The sequence below is a fragment of the Myotis nattereri genome (assembly GCF_964212035.1).
Source record: "Myotis nattereri genome assembly, chromosome: 1".
Taxonomy (NCBI): domain Eukaryota; kingdom Metazoa; phylum Chordata; class Mammalia; order Chiroptera; family Vespertilionidae; genus Myotis; species Myotis nattereri.
In genome coordinates, this window is record NC_138075.1 from 58,698,812 (window position 1) to 58,716,283 (window position 17,472).

General features: G+C 42.2%; 1 protein-coding gene and 1 pseudogene across 2 annotated transcripts in view; both read left to right on the forward strand.

Moving 5' to 3' along the window:
* The first annotated feature begins 689 nt into the window (after nt 1-689).
* Nucleotides 690-2,560, forward strand: LOC308518691 (large ribosomal subunit protein uL22-like; annotated as a pseudogene). Its single transcript has 2 exons — nt 690-753; nt 1,914-2,560. The product of its transcript is annotated as a large ribosomal subunit protein uL22-like (transcript).
* A 7,588-nt stretch (nt 2,561-10,148) lies between these two features.
* The window catches only part of CYP19A1 (cytochrome P450 family 19 subfamily A member 1), a gene marked incomplete at its 3' end in the record, with an annotated part of 33,052 nt that continues 25,728 nt past the window's right edge, over nt 10,149-17,472 (forward strand). The window contains exons 1-2 of the mRNA XM_081094144.1: nt 10,149-10,317; nt 16,526-16,676. Of these exons, the coding sequence (XP_080950270.1) occupies nt 10,170-10,317; nt 16,526-16,676 (299 nt within the window). The 5' untranslated portion in view covers nt 10,149-10,169. The remainder of the gene's footprint in view (nt 10,318-16,525; nt 16,677-17,472) is intronic.

Below are 17,472 nucleotides of genomic sequence, written 5' to 3' on the forward strand. Positions count from 1 at the left end.
TGGACACCATAGTTCACTGGTTACTGAAGGTGGTTTTGATATAGAAAGAGCCTCTGGGGCATTGGGAACCTGATGTGGAAGATAAAGAAAGGAACTTAACCCAAATTGTTCATTTAAAGTGGGTGGGTGGGTCTTAGGGGGATCCAGAACCCAAATTATATTCAAAGCATTGCACTTGATTTCTGAGTGTATCTCTCCAGGGTGCTGTTCCATGGTTTTCTTTAGATTCTCAGAATGGGTCCAAGGCTCAAGAGCAGTGGTTCTCAACCTTCCTAATGCCGCGAACCTTTAATACAGTTCCTCATTTTGTGGTGACCCCCAACCATAAAATTATTTTCGTTGCTACTTCATAACTATAATTTTGCTACTGTTATGAATCGTAATGTAAATATCTGATATGCAGGATGTATTTTCATTGTTACAAATTGAACATAATTAAAGCATAGTGATTAATCCCAAAAACAATATGTAATTATATATGTGTTTACCGATGGTCTTAGGCGACCCCTGTGAAAGGGTCGTTCGACCCTCAAAGGGGTCGCAACCCACAGGTTGAGAACCGCTACTCTAGAGAGAATGAGAAGAACTTGAGAAAATGGCCAAAGTTGGCCGTTTGCACCCTGGGTTCCCTGTTATCCCAGGTTAGCTCTGGGACTGGGGCCCAAAGGCACTGGGTATAGAAAGAGACAATGAACGAAGATGAAGCAGGGCAAAAGTACTCGGGAGTTTCTGGAGGAGAAGATAAGATAAAGGGTAAAAATGTTGGACATCAGACACAGAGCTAGAAGAGCTCATATGGCCCAGCCCCCTTGTTTTATAGATAAAGGAGGTCCAGAGAGGTTAAATAAGCCTAGCACTTGGGGTCAGCCATTGGCTGCCTTGCCAGAGACTGGCCTTGCTCTAGGCCATCTCTGTGGCCTCACAGCTTGTTCATTAAACAACAGATAAGCTCACCAGAAAAGGGCAGAAATGCTGCTCTTATCTGACTGTTTGGGTGGTGGATAGGGGCTGCTGCATTGCTGAAAGCTGGCAGTTGGAATCACAGAATAAGGAAACATTCCTCTAGGATTATGTGAATGCGTCATTCTTTAATGACCTCAGCCCTAAAAAAAAAAAACTTAACCTGCTAACCCTGTTCATTTGCCAACATTTACTGAGCATTTACAGGTTCCAGGCACTCATGGTAGCCTTCATAGGGGCTACAGATCAACGAGATGTCTTTGCCATGGAGGAATTTATGGTGTGGTACTGATGAAGACATCCCATTGCAGAGGCAGCTGAGTGTTTTCCCTACAGGACTGGTTTGTTATAGCCCTTACAAAATGAAAGTGAGCCGAAAACAAGGCCTCTTGGGATCTCAGCATGATAATATCTTGGACACCAAGGCTCAGGAATGACTCTGGATCTTACCACAAGAAAGAGATTTAGTGGCCTCTCTGGCTGGTGGCATCAGGGATGCCCTAAGCAGCCCCACTTGGGGACCTGTCATTGTTTCCAGTGTCACAGGGTCATATCATTCCATGTGCCACAGAAACCATAAGCCTGAGGAACGACAGCAAGCAGCACTGGTACATAACTCTGAAACTTTCACTTTAATCCATACCTCAGTGTCCTGAGGTAGAATTCACTTGTCAGCCAGGGCTCAAGGAGGCTTGGGAAGTGAATGAGGTCACGTGGCTGGCTGGTTAGCCACAAGCTGAGACTTGAACTCAGGCCCCTGGCCCCAAATCCTGCTCCTGTGACACTGTCACTTCTGCATTTTCCCTCAGGTTAAAAGCCAAAATTGGACTGAAAAATTCTTCTGTCTTATCTGTTTCACAATGAGACAACACGTTAGGTCTTGCAAAACTGAACTGAAAGTGAAGGGGTGGGAGCTCTTCCTGAAAGTATTCAGAAGTGACCTCTGAAAATAGTTCACTATTCACTTGACCCAGAAAACCCCACAAAATCATACAAATCAAGAGGTTCAAATCTTCATGTTCACTTTAAGAACACTTGCAAAAATTCTCAGGACATCAAGGGTATACATATCCAAAAAGCCACGTATCTGAAGGATGTCACTCTACAGAAGCAATGTGTACCATTCTGTCATTACAATGGTGGAGTTGGGAGGTGTGCCCAGGCCAAATAGTGGGGCTGGACAAAGGGTTGGCAGAAAAAGAGTACTGAATTTTTGCTGCACATGCTTAAAAATGCAGAGAGCAATGCTGACTTAAGGGGTTAGATGTTGATTCTCTGGTCATTGAACACATCCAGCTGATCAAAGCTCCCAAGATTCAGCATAGAACTTTACAGAGCATGGGTGGGTTAATCCACCCATGAGCTCTCTCTGCCACACTGAGATGATTGTTACTGAAAAAGAGCAGATTGTCCCTAAACCAGAAGAGGAGTTGCACAGAAGAAAAAGATATCCCAGAAAATACTAAAGAAACAAAAACTTATAGGCCAGGAGTAAATTCAACATAAAATACCAAAATAAAAAAAGTGAAGGGGTGGGAAATCTCTTAGAGAAATGACTTGCTACAGGAATGATACCCAGCCTTGCCCTTTCTGCCTCCTCGACAAGACAGGCTCAGGGTGGGTGTCATGCAGTCCCTTCACAACAGCATCTGAGGGCCCCCTGGTAGAACTCTGGTCCCACAATCTTCGGCACCCCCACCCCTTGACTCATGTCCTGAAAGTGATCAAGGTCTAGAAGACTTTTCATTGATGATTTGTTTTATACTTTAAAGCAAACTCTCATTGGAGAGGATATCAAATACCATCAGAAGACAATGGATTAGGTATCCGAGGGACAAGAAGGCACCCTCAAAGGGGCAAAAATGAAAGCTTTTATAGGCCAGCCAGGCCTGCTGGTGGCTGGCCGGTAAACTATTGCAAAGAAAAGTTCAAACATGCATTGAAGTCGTGAGACCTCAAAGATGAGTACAAAAGTCCCAGCCCTGCCTGATGCCCCAGAGCTCTGGGTCTGCATGCTCATGTGAAATGTGGCTTGTACATTTACCTGTGAGGGTAACTTGCCTTTATGTACTGTCAATAGTCTTCCCTATGTGATTGGAATGCTAGTGGCTGAGGTCATCTCGCAGGGCCTCGAAGAGAAGTCCACGCCAACCACACAACGTTTATCCCTCCAGGTTTCCTTTTTTGATTCGTATGTCGCCTGCTTCAGAATAGGAAAATTCCAGTGACTCAGTTGGACGCTTTCCAGGAAGAATGACTAGAACCTCCAGTGTCAGTACCCCAGTGCCAGGGCATGGAAACCAGATCGCAGAATGTGCACAAGGGTAAACTCTTCCCACTTTTAAGTGGCCACTGAAACTGATCTTACTTGCCTGGACCTCATGTAGTTGGTGCATTTTTCAAGGAAGAGAACTATACTATTAGAACAGTGGTTCTCAACCTTCTGGCCCTTTAAATACAGTTCCTCATGTTGTGACCCAACCATAAAATTATGTTCGTTGCTACTTCATAACTGTAATGCTGCTACTGTTATGAATCGTAATGTAAATATCTGACATGCAGGATGGTCTTAGGCGACCCGTGAAAGGGTCGTTCAACCGCCAAAGGGGTCGCGACCCACAGGTTGAGAACCGCTGTATTAGATCTCGAAGTGTCTTTCAACTTCTGCTAATCCATGTTTCCTTGGTGTAGCAGTTCATGGGCAGCTCTGCCTGCCATCCTAAGAGTCCTGGTACATAACACCTTCCTTGGAACTTATGCCTCTCGTTCCTGAATCTATCACCTTACTCAGTCAGGGTCCTTAGTAAATGTTTAATGAAATTCTCCAGGACTCTGAGTTATAGAGTGACTTAACAGTTGGGGGAAAAAAAAAGAATATCCCACATCAAACGGAAGGTAAGGAGGGGTATTCATATCAGGTAAAAGAAGGCTCAGGGAAGGAAGATACAGACCTTTTCCAGGAGACCTGTGGGCAGAACCAGCTAAGCTGGAGGGATATGAGAAGAACTCCCAGGTAGGATGTCTGTGGGTCAGTGAGGAGTCAGAGTCTGGGTACAGAGAGCCAAGAAATAAGGCTCGATGAGGATGAATTTTGAAGCCTGTAATCGACTGGAAGCACAGAGAGTTTTTAGCAGAGGATTGATGTGATAAAAAAAAAAAAAAAAACTGAGTTGAAAAACTATCTGGTGGTGGTGTACAGAATGAACTGAAAGGGAAGGCCTGAGAGGAAAGGGGTCAGGGAGTTACAATAGAAAGTGAAATCTGGACAAAGGCAGAAACAATGAAAACTCAGGCAACAGGTTTGTAGCAACCATGTGCCAAGGTCTGGATGCTGTTCTAGGAGTAGGATACGGGCTTGAAGGAGACAGACATGTATCCCTTGCTTTGAGGAACTCACCTTTTAGGAGAGGAAACAGAAAGACATTACTTTTTAAGAATTAATGCTCCACTTATATGTCAGGGATTTGAGGAAACATAAAAAAATACATTTAATTCCAAAGGATAAATATAAATGATTTTATTATCCTGAAAACATCTCTTTAGATAAAACAGTATGGATGGCTAATCTTATAAAGTCACTCAGAGTTAGCTTATGGCCTGGCACCAAAGCCTGGCTAAGCAAAGGCATTTCAGATAGGACACAACTAGGTCTAAGTGCAGTTCCTTGAGTCATGTCAATTGATTTAGATACTAAGTAAAGGCTGTGAATGGGCTGGGGTCTAGACTGGACCCATGGAGAGATGTTTTGTTTGGCATCATGCCTGATACTTTGAGAAGAGGGCTATGCTCTATAATGTGCTACAAGTCTGTTCACCTCACTTGTGTCACCTGTGTAGCCCTTGAGGGCATCAGATCTTGGGACTTCTCAGAGTGGAGGGTCTACCAAGAATCCCCAATAGATTTTTTAAATATATTTTTTATTGATTTCAGAGAGGAAAGGAGAAGGAGAGAGAGATATAGAAACATCAATGATGAGAATCATTGATTGGCTGCCTCCTGCACACCCCAACCGGGGATGGAGACCGCAACCCTGGTACATATCCTGACTGGGAATCAAACCCAAGACCTCCTGGTTCATAGATTAATGCTCAACCTCTGAGCTATGCCAGTTGGGCCCCAACAGATTTTCACAAAGGCTTTTAAAAACAGTTGGATTAGAGAGTTGAAGCTAATTTTTGGCAAGAATCTAGAAAGCAGATGTGAATCTGACTTCAATTGACCCCTAAGAATATGCTTTGATCATAAACCAAGCAGATGGTAGGGTTAAGGTCCATTATAAAAATTAGGATATGGACCCAGGAGTAAAGGAAGTTCAGGAAAGTTCCTTGAGTCAAAGACAATACATTTTTATGGAATATCCTTAGAACTTTGGGACTGGGCATGGTTAGACTGGGATGAGGGATGTGGGTAGGAAAGTTAAGGGGTAAGTGAAAAGATTTTGAAGTTGAATGACTACGAAACCAATGTATAAAAAGGTTGTAGTGAGACGAGTTTAGGAGGGAGTTGATGAATTTGGTATTAGACATAAGTGTGGAATGATGGTGAGACATCTAAGTGGTGATGTTCACTAGGCATTTGGGGCTTCGGATATGGAGCTAAAGAGAGAGGACAGGGCCAAGAAGGAAACAGCAGTAAGAACTGGAGTCAGAAAAAGTAATGAGCTCTCAGAGTGTGAAGCAAAGCACTTAGTCTGGGGCCCACAGGGTACAGAGGAACAAGAAGGAACAATGGGAGAAAAGGAAAAGCCTATCATAGTAAGTGTAAACAAAAGGATTCAAGAAGGAGGAATGGCGCAAGGGGTCCAATGGCACAGGGTGAGATCAAGAACAACAAAGGTGAAGGTAAAAAGGAGTGGACTGGGAAGTAGGAAGGTCATATGTAACCTCTGAGTGACTGGTATTATGAGTGTAGTTGAAGCAAATGCCAGGAGTTTTAAAAAGAAGAAATGGTTGGAAAGGAAATGGAAACAGTTGACCCCCTCCTTAAAGCCCTTCAGTGTTTCTTCATTTCTCTTAGGACAAATTCTAATATCTTTAATGTGCCTACAAAGGCTTTGCACAGGTGTTCCCTATCACTATCTCCATCCCCAGTAAACCCCACTCCCTCACTCTCTGAGCCCTGGGTCGCCAGCCTTCTTTCTGTTCTTTGCTGATCATTCTTTCTGCTTAGAATCATGCTCATTCTCCCCCACTCTTATCCCTCCAGGCCCTCAGCCCCACTCAGCAGCCCCTCCCTGGGACAGGATACTCTCTAGCCTTGGAAACTGTTCAGTAAGAATCTCTACCTCTGACTCCAAGACCTGGTCAGCCCTGGGTGGCTGAGGTCATCTGTCTCTCTCCTAACAGCAGCCCCAGGAGGCAACCCTTTGTGGATACCCAAATCAGGAGATGCAGCAGGTGGCAGAGTCTCATTTCTCTGGGAGTGGGGACATAAAGGACAAACCAGGTGTGCTGGAGAGAATGAGAGGGAAGGCAGGCTTGACATCCAAAGTGGTCAGGTCATCTCCCTGCTGGACAGGTGGCCCCCATTCTGCAGGGTAGGATTTAGAAGTGTCTGGCCAGGTTAGGCAGTACTTCTGCAAGGTTGGAGCCTGCCTCCCTACTCTGCAGAAGGTCAGGGCTATATCAGGGCACCTGGGAGCCCCTCTTGGCACTGTGGGTCCATGGTGTGTCCTGATTCCAAGGTCACCAGGACATACAGAATCTGCTCTCTCTCTAAGGGCCTTTGGCCCACTCAGACTGGGGACTCTGGGTATAGCACTAGCATTTCCTTGCCCTGACGTCGGTGAGGCATTAGGTGAAGGTGTTAGGATACCTGCAGCTCCATGCAGCGCAGGAGCACAGGTCTGGTTCATTAGGTGGCCAGAGCCCCTACTTGGTGTCAGGATCATTGTGGGATGCCCCAGCAAGTAGAGAGCAGAGACCACCCTGCAAATAAATGCCTGTGTGTGTGTGTGTATAAATTATATATATACATATGCATGGAGGTGAGGGGAGAGTATTTCTGGCACCTAAGACATGTAAAGCAACCTCTATGAAGTTCTGGTACCACCACTGAAAGGCCTCCGTGTAACTGTCTGTGTGGCCTATCAGAATGTCCTACCAAACAGGAAAACCAATACACAAGGAGAAGACAATCTTTTTCTGAGGTCTATAAAGCTTATTTCTTTAAAGGGAGTCATTCTGAATAGCCTAGGAATGAACATAAATGATTAAAAAGTCCCTGAATATAGAAACCGAATGATCCCATAATAGGCAACAAAATGGCATGATTAAAAGCATGGACTCTGGCCCCGCCAGTGTGACTCAGTGATTGAGCGTCTACCTATGAACCAGGAGGTTGATTCCGGTCAGGGCATATGCCAGGGTTATGGGCTCAATCCTCAGTGAGGGCATGCAGGAAGCAGCTGATCAATGATTCTCTCTCATCATTGATGTTTCTATCTCTCCCTCTCCATTCCTGAAATTATATATATATATTTTTTTCTTAAAAAAAAAGAGAGAGCGAGCATGGGCTCTAGAGACAGACTATATGAACGCCAATCTCAGTTCTGCCACAAACAAGTTGGGTGCCCTAGGACTATGCCTCAGTTTCATCACCTGTAAAATGGGGATCCACACACTTAGCTCTTATGACTGTAGTGAGGATGAATGGCTTAATATTTGTAAAGTGCCTGACATATAGCAAAATGCTTTGTTAGCATTAAAAAAAAAAATTCTCATCCTGCCCTGGTTGAGTAGCTAAATTGGTTAGAGCACAGTCCTGATACACCAAGGTTATGGGTTCGATCTCTGGTCAGGGCACATACAAGAGGCAACCAATGAATAACTGAAACAACAAATTGATGCCTCTCTCTCTCTCTCTCTCTCTCCCCCCCCCCCTCCTTCTCTATCTAAAAGATCAATTTAAAAAATCTTAGCCTGTCAGGTCTTTAAACAGTACTTTCTGAGTCGTCTTGATGAACTTTTTAGGAAGATGAGAAACTGAGCTTCTTAGCCCCACTAAAAATTTAGACATCAAGGCAATCCTCACCTCACACGATGTGAGATTGTAAAAGCGACCATGCAAGCTGAAACTGCGCCAAAGCTATCTTCAAAACCAAGAGAGAAAAATCACTGCTGTGATCCTCCACATTTTTGCTGAAACATTAAAAACTCTTACTGTAGGCTTTAAATGTATAGGAAAATGAAAAAAAAGTAAAACTAATATTTAATACACTGTAATTTAAAACATTAGAAACACTGCAATTCTTAGAGTTTTCTTTCTTTGTTTAAAAAGCACACATATCAAGAGTATTTGAAAAGGTCATGCCTTCTTTGTATAACTTAGGATACCAAGGGAGCATACCTTGATGAACACCTCAGTGAACTGCCATACTCCTTTATAAATTTGCATCAGCTTCCAATATTTTATCCCTTGTGTTTTCAATGTTGTGAAATATCTGAGAGTTCCTTCAATGTGAAGTTTTCTGCCAGCATCACTTCCTCTGTGACATCATCCTCCTTTTTGTCACAATCACTTTCTCCACTTATGCTGTTAACACTGGTTTCAGGTTTCATCAATATGAATAGAAATCTGGAGGGTCCTGCTAGAAAGTCACAGGAGCTTACTCAGAATATCAAATTCCATTCTGGAAATTAAAAACCAAAAAACTCAACCTGTGCAAAGCAGCGCCTACTCATTAACAAAGGAACCAGATAGTTACAGAAACATTGCTAAATTCCAGTCTCAACTTTACACACACACACACACTTTTCAATACATGTACAGGTATTTTTAGTGCCTTGCACTTAACAGTTAATGATTATTTAAAAAGTGGGAAAATAGACTGAATCAAGCAATTGAATGCAGTTGCTAGAAATGGGTCTTTGGTTGGATGATTAAGATCTCATGGATCTTGGGAGAATTTTAAGTACACAGTCTTTAAGAATGTGATAAGAGGTCTGGATTCTTTCCCTCTGAAAAGGGCAGATGAGCAGATACAGCATTTTATGCAGCATTTCAGGGAGTTCACAGAGCCCCTGAAATCCAATTAGAAGCCCTGGCTAAGAATCTAGCACCTTATTACTAGATAAAACCCAGCCAAAATCTGTTTCAGAGCCATTACAAGTCCTAGAAACTTCAGGCACTTTCTAAAGGAAGGTAAACCTTAGTCATCAGGCCCTGGGGAACTGCATTGAATGGTTGCTCTTTCCTCCCCCTACAAATCTATTCAATCTAGGTATCTTCAACAAATCAGCATCTCTGAAACTCTCTCTTGAGAGTATAGATATCAGAAAACCTTATTGTAAAGACAGACTCAACATTATGTTGTTGAAAAACAGAACCAGCAAATCAAACTGAAAATCGTCTTACACAGGAGGTTAGCTGCTGTGAGGAGCAAGGTTGTTGAGTGGCACCTGAGCCTATCACTGGTGGCATTCTACTCTGTCTGTCCTTTCTATTCTTCCTTCTTCCCATTCCTGTTCTTTCTCCTTTCCTTTATTCTCCCTCTCCCATTCTTCTTTCCTATTACCTCGGACATTGGCCCCACAGGCATTGCTTAAATCAGCTTGTGATGCAAAAGGTTTTAAGCCTCACTTGTCCTGAGTGAGTCAACTTGAATTCAATATACAATCTAATGGGGGGCTCTGAGAATGCCTCACTGATGACCAAGAAACACATTCTTGCTAGAGAAGCTTATTCTTTAGGGAAAGTAATTTTGAGCAAGGAAGGGTGCTGGGGATTGCTTTTTTTTTTTTTTTTTTTTAAGTGATTTGGCTGCAAGGGTAAAAGATTGCCTATACAAAATCTGCTGATGAAGTCACAGAATGACTCCACCTCTGGAATAAGCTTCATTTTCTTGTATTTTGGTAAGAAATCTGGCTCTCAATTGGGAATTCAGTCACTCTATCCACTCAAGGGCAAAATGATAAGGTTCTATCAGACCAAGCGTCTAAATGAACCTGAGACTATCAAGGTCAGAAATGCTGCATGTCAAGCCAAAAGATCTCTCTTGGGCTTGCTTGTTTTGACTTGTACCCACAGGTCAAATTTGTCTTGTCTAAGTGTCTAATCGCGTTATAAAACGAAGTGCAGCTCTCTGCACTACAGCATCTTCTCAAGGGACAGGAGTCCTAGCTGTACCTCTTGGGGGATTCTCTAATTTTTCGGCCCCTTTGATTTCCACAGGACTTTAACGTGCCTCCCTTGAGATCGAGGAACACAGGATGATTCTGGAAATGCTGAACCCGGTGCATTATAACATCACCAGCGCAGTAGTGCCCGAAGCCGTTCCTGTTGCCACCATGCCCATCCTGCTGCTCACTGGCTTTCTCTTTTTGGTGTGGAATTATGAGGACACATCCTCAATCCCAGGTAAGTTATCATTTAGTTTTGTATCTAAGATTATTTACTTGGGCTTTTGGTCCATGAGGATAAAGAAAATTTTATAAAAGACACAGAGCAAACCTGGGGAGATGGCTGAACCCCACAGCAACATTGGCAAATGAAGAGTCAGGTGAAAATTTTTATATCAATTATCTGTACATTTTAAATGAAAGCATTTTAAAATATATTAGATAATACCTTCTACTCTGTGGTTGTCTCTGGTAAGGCAGACTTGGCACAAACCCTTTAAGGTAAGTTTGAGACTGGGAGGAGCAAGGTAAAAATTCAAGGGTTTTTGTTGATGTCTATTTGTTGAATTCAAATTCATACCAATTTTGCTCTGAAGGTGGAAAAGTCTCTGGAATGCCTTCTGTACTCCTTTCCTTCTCCTTCCCACTCTGCTTCATCCAGGCCTTCTCCATGCCATCCCTTAAACCCCCTCTCATTTTCTTTTGTTCTTAAGGGGAGTGGGTGATAATGGTACCACCATAAGGACTGGATGGGGCTGGGCAGGTGGAAGAATGAGGACCACTACAATTCCCTTTGAACGTCACACCCGGATAGATTTTTCAATAAGATCTGTGGGTCAATCAAAAGTAGAGTATAATATAAATAACCAGGTAAATTCAATAGAAACCCCCACCACTCCATCACCATCAGATTAATTCAGAATGAATCAGAAGTATCAGATTAGTTCTTTAGTTTTCAGTGAAAATTCCTTGTGGCAGGCATCTGCCCCAATTCCATAAGCTATACAGTAAGACTGTATTTCAGGAGCATAGTCATTACACACTTCCAAGCATGGGGGTGCCTCCACACAGAGTAATTTAGAGCCGGAGTATGGGGCTGGTGCAATGTGCCCTGTGTCTGGATTCTTTTAAGAATTTCCAGAGAACTGCCTGTCTCTCTGTCTAATTCAGCCTGATACTTCAGGTTACTTCAATGCCCAATTTAACAGAACATTTAATTTTGTTCTCTACTCCCTGATGGGGTCTGAGGGAAGATTCTTCCATGGTTTTTAACTTGAAATCCTTTCTCACTGAACTTCTTCCCCAGTGGGCTCCCAGGTCAGATTCCAGGAATAGTAGAGGTGAGGTGGGTGCATTTTAAACTAGCCCCCCCGCCCCCCCCCCACACACACACAGATATTTATGCTGCAGGTAGTGGTAGAACTCCCTCAGCCCCATGAGTGAAGAGGTCAGTCTAGGGCAGTGATGGCGAACCTTTTGAGCTCAGCGTGTCAGCATTTTGAAAACCCTAACTTAACTCTGGTGCCGTGTCACATATAGAAATTTTTTGATAGTTGCAACCATAGTAAAACAAAGACTTATATTTTTGATATTTATTTTATATATTTAAATGCCATTTAGCAAAGAAAAATCAACCAAAAAAAGGAGTTCGCGTGCCACCTGACACACGTGTTATAGGTTCGCCATCACTGGTCTAGGGGGCAAGCATGAGAAGTGGCATCCCTGGAGCTATGGGTCAGGAGCCTCAGTGGCCGCCCATTCTGCCCCCTGCTGTGGGCTGCGGACACCACGCTGCCATACACTGACAGATCACATAATGCTGTGGCTCTCAGCCACACGTGAAGTGAGGGCCCCATGCTGATATTTGAAAAAAAAATTTCCCCAAGTGATTTTTCCTGAGCAGCCAAGGTTGAGAGCCACAGATATAAGTCCAACACCTTCATTTGACAGAAGGGGACACTGAGCCCCAGAGAGGCGATCTGTTTTGACAAGAATGAGAAACCATGAAGTTCAACCTCCCCATTTTACAGGTGAGAGGGAAATGGCCTGTCAGATGCCCAGGTGCATGGAAAGTGAAAGCACAGGTGTGGCGGGGCAACCGGAAGTCCTGCTTCCCACGTGGCTGCTCATTTTGCTAGCCAGGGAGCTTCTAGGTCCAGGCTTTCCCTTTGCAAATGTGAGGTCTGCTCAGACTCTGAGATCCCATGTTCCTTGTTAGGAAAGGAAAAGTGAGGAAATTGGCCTTGCTGGGGTAGTTCCAACCAATACTTCTAAACTCCTTTGGCCAGTTCCCTCTTATCACTGGTCTCTGGGTTCTCAATTTTACAGGTTTGGGGAAGCTCAGGGTCAGCGAAAGCCAAAGAGGCTTAAGAAGGTGCAATGATTCAAAGCCCTTAAGTTTAAGTTATAGTTTACAACAAAGCAACTTCATACCTATTTTCTCTTGTGATCCTTATAGCACTCTGGTGGGGTGGGTGTATTTCTGCCTATTTTGCAGGTAAAGAACCTGAAACTAAAAGAGGGTAGATATTACATGGCTACTAAGTGATGAAACTTGGACTCAAATCTAAGCTTCTTCGGCCCACACGTACTGAGTGTCCCTGCTATATCAGGCTCTGGGAGGTGAGGGAGACGGGGGGTATAGAGATGATGCACAGGCAGGTGACTCCATGCCAGGGAGAGCTATGAGAGTCTGGGTGAGGACTTAGGAGCTCTAGAAGCTTCAGTTCTGGGGAAATGCCACGAGTTCGCTGATCTCTGTGCAGGATTCACAGTTCCCGGCACCTGGCAGCTCTTCCTTCCCCCAAAACACACAGCCATTCCTCAAACTTGCACATGAGTCTTCTCCCCCAGAGCCTCTCTCTGCTCTGGGCACCAGATCCCCAGAGGGGACATGGGGGAAAGGACACAGAAATATATTCTCTTTTCTCCCCTAAGAAAATATTTTATGGAATAGAGCACAGATAAATATGTCATCACACTCCAGGAGAAAAAATAGAATGTTAGCAGAGTTCCCAAAAATGGTTCTTGTGTCTTTTCAATCATACCCTCTCTCCCCACAGAGGTAAATGTGCTTCTGTTAGGTGACAATTACTTCCTGCTTTTTTACAGTCTTACCACCTAATTTCACATCCCCAATCAATATAGTTTAGTGCTGCCTGATTTTAAATGTTTTAGCAATGGAATCCTACATTACTTGCTTTTCTATTTTGCTTCTTTTGCTCAGTTTTATATTTGTAAGATTCATCCTGGTGGTGGCCTGCAGCTGCAGCTCATATGGGTTGTAGTTACACAAACATCTTATATTTAATTACTGTTTCTACTGTTGAAAGACATTTGGGGTGTATTGGGGCTAATAGTTTGGGGCTATTGTGAATAGTGCTGCTGGAAACATCCGTGTGTGCAGGTTTCTCTAGGGCAGCAGTTCTCAACCTGTGGGTCGCGACCATCGGAAAACACATATAGCATACCAAATATTTACATTATGATTCATAACAGTAGCAAAATTACAGTTATGAAGTAGCAACAAAAATAATTTTATGGTTGGGGGTCACCACAACATGAGGAACTATATTGAAGGGTCGCAGCATTAGGAAGGTTGAGAAAAACTGCTCTAGGGTGTATACCTAGTGTGAAATACCTTTCACACAACAGCTTCTTGATTAGACAGCAGGCAAGAAGCCCAGTTGTTGGCTTCACAAAGGCTGTCTCTATACTAAATTGCAATAAAGCATTTACTGTTCCTCTTAGGGCAGTGATGGTGAACCTTTTGAGTTTGGCGTGTCAGCATTTTGAAAAACCCTAACTTAACTCTGGTGCCGTGTCACATATAGAAATTTTTTGATATTTGCAACCATAGTAAAACAAAGACTTATATTTTTGATATTTATTTTATATATTTAAATGCCATTTAGCAAAGAAAAATCAATCAAAAAAATGAGTTCGCGTGTCACCTCTGACACGTGTGTCATAGGTTCGCCGTCACTGTCTTATGGTGAAAACAGTTCCTGCATCTGCTGCATGCCTAGATAAGCATCTCCAAAACCAAGAGAGCAGCTTAATATGTGGCTGCAACCAGAATATTTCCCTAATGTCCTACCGAAGTTTCTCCCCTCCTAAAGCATTCTTCTCTCTAGCTGGAAGGTGTAAGATATGTGTGTAAATGAAAGGATCATACTGTGTTATAATTGCTTGATTTTGCACTTTTTCTTCACATAGTCTCCTCTCCTGCCCAGGACTCTGCTGAGGACCTACTTACACTTATCATCTCATCTCTAGTCCCTAATTTGAAGCTAGTGTCTACACATAGTTGGGTCTCAATGCTGATTGGAGGAATTAAGCTGACCTATGAATGATCACTAAGGACCCAACACTCTGATTCTCTTCTGGTTAGAACACTCAGGTTTCCAACCTAAGTAAAGGTCATTGCAATCTCCCTTTTGAGTAGACACAGCTATGCACTGGCATCTTTTATATTTGAATGGTAGTTCCCGAACTTTTAGATAAAAAATGTTTCTCATGAGCCTAGGACAGTGGTCGGCAAACTGCAGCTCGCGAGCCACATGTGGCTCTTTGGCCCCTTGAGTGTGGCTCTTCCACAAAATACCGACTTCTGCGCATGGGCCACAAAGTTTCAATCGCACTGTACGTGCGTGCCCGCAAGTGGTATTTTGTGAAAGAGCCACACTCAAGGGGCCAAAGAGCCACATGTGACTCATGAGCCGCAGTTTACCGACCACAGGCCTAGGACATTGAGTAAGCAAATGTTGAATAAATCTACTTCCAAATAGCCAGATGTTTGACCTCATTTGGAATAAATGTATTTGATACAATGATATTTTTCTATTTTTATAAAAATATAAGCGCAACCTAAAATACTCTAAAAAACTGACATGTAAAAGTTTATTTTCTATATTATATATACATCTAATTAATTTTAAAAATTCATTCAGAAAACATTTATGGATCATCTACAATGTTTCAAGTTGTAACTATCCAGGAAAGTATTTTGTTGTTATACATATTTCAACTGATAGCAGGTTAGTATATCTCATGACATCTTTAAGGAAATACATATTCAATTAAACTTGCTTATTTAAATCTTTTTAAGAACTTAAGGAAATTATTTTATATAAAGTCAGTTATCTACTTATAGTGTTATTAGTATAAAAGATTAAGAACCCTTTGAAAATGTTTTTCTTCTATAGATGTGAACGAAGTTCTTCATGTTAAAAAACAAACAAAAAACAGCTAACAGTCTTGCCCACATTAATGCAACTCTTGCATCGTTAAGAACTTGGCCAAATTTGGAACTAAACATCTAATTTAGATTACTTAAGAAAAAGTTTAGATTATCTAGATTATTATTACACAACTACTGCCCATAAAGTGAGAGTAATGTCTCACACAGTTGTGCATGTTTTGCTTTATAACTATTTCACTAACAGAATGGACTTAAAGGAGAAGATTTAGAAAACTAATACATACTTTATAAATTCCTAAAATCTTGCCTAGAAGCCTTTGTCTAACTTTTCATCACCACTGGTAAATTCAAGCTACCAAGTTGGTTGGAGCATCTTCCCAGTCAGGGTGTATACAAGAATCAACCAATGAATGCATAAATACATGGAACAATAAATCAGTGTTTCTCTCTCTCTCCTTTCATCTTTCTCTAAAATCAATAAATAAATTAAATGATTTTTAAAAATTCTGCCTATGTCTGCATAAGCAAGGATGAAAGTGGCTGAGTAAAACCACATTGAAGGACTAAAACTCTGGTCTAAAAACTGATCAGACTCACTGCCCACTTAAAGTTTTAGGTTTATTTTGCCTAATGAGATTTAGCTTAAGATTCTTTTCTTAAACTGAGTCCTTTTTGAAGGAAAAAGGATGAATATTATTTGTTTAGACATTACCTTTGCAGACCATGTTTTTCTTAGTTTAAAAGGTTACACCATAAAATTTTTTTCAAAGTTTATACCAAAACTACAACCTAATTCTGATCTACCCATTAGGTCAACTGGGGGATTTAAATCAAAAGTTTTCAGACAAAACTAGGTAGTCAAACAGATCTGTCAGCTTGTCACTTTCCCTGGGGTCTATGCTTATAACTAACAGACTGATTAACTTGTATTTGAAATTCTTTGACACCATTTAACATGGCAAAAAAACAGTAACACATGCCCTCGCTCATTCTGCATGAAATGATTGAGACCAAATGGAACTAGTATGGTGTGGACAATGAATTCCTTTTTACTCATGAAGGGGTAAAGAAATTCTAGTTAAGCTTACTGGTTTATTTTTTTTTAATTTTTAGTGATTCACAGATATACATCAGGAGATGTAAAAAAAACACTTAGGTATAAAAGAACAAGAACAGCAGTAGAAAAGCAGTCTCTCTTTTTGGCGTAACTAGAATGCTGACTGTGACTTGATGGTTTTCCTAGGTCCTGGCTATTGTATGGGACTTGGGCCCCTCATCTCCCACTTCAGGTTCCTGTGGATGGGGATTGGCAGTGCCTGCAACTATTACAACAAGATGTATGGAGAGTTCATGAGAGTCTGGGTATGTGGAGAGGAAACACTCATTATCAGCAAGTAAGTCTATTAATAATCAGAGACCCATTTTTAAAGTCAAAGCTGGGTTTTTTCCTATTCAAAAAACAAACTTACTTATTTTGATATCTTGCTATCTTTGCTCCTGAGGCTACGTTTTTACTAGTTCAGTGAAAGTGAGATATTTCTAGGTAAAAAATCTAACATTGCAAACCAGTGGAACAAACAATGAATGGGCTTTGCCTGAAGCCAGCACTACATAGATAAAGAACTCTGGGAAGCTGGGAAAGTATTCACAATCTCTCTAATCAGTGAATGTGGAGAATACAGATGATCTGTTTTCAACAAAACATACTTTAGAGAGCGGCATTATCTTTTCTGCTTTCCTAAGCATGCCTGAGACAAAAATCTCACAGGACCAGTTTGCTAGGGTGTTTGTAATAACAGGCTAGTGGGCATTGCTAGAAGGGTAACAGTACATAAAGAAGCCATCCATCTGATGCTATCCTATTTATGACTGCATGCCAGTGTCCCAGCTGAGTGATCTTATTAAATAAAGCAGGAACACTATTGCCTATCAGAAGAAATGATGCCCCCCACTGTCATATTTTCTAGATAACTTCAGCAGATTAAATTTACTCCAGGGTTAATCAAATATGCATTGATTGTATAGAATTAGCTTTGTGAAATACCAGTTTTCTTATTTAGTAACTAGAGGCCCGGTGCACGAATTCATTCATACACGGGTGGGGTCCCTTGGGGTGGGCTGTGAGGCTGGGAGCTGGAGCTGGGGCTCAGCTCACGCCCCCAGCCTCACAGCCCCACAGCCCTGCCTGGC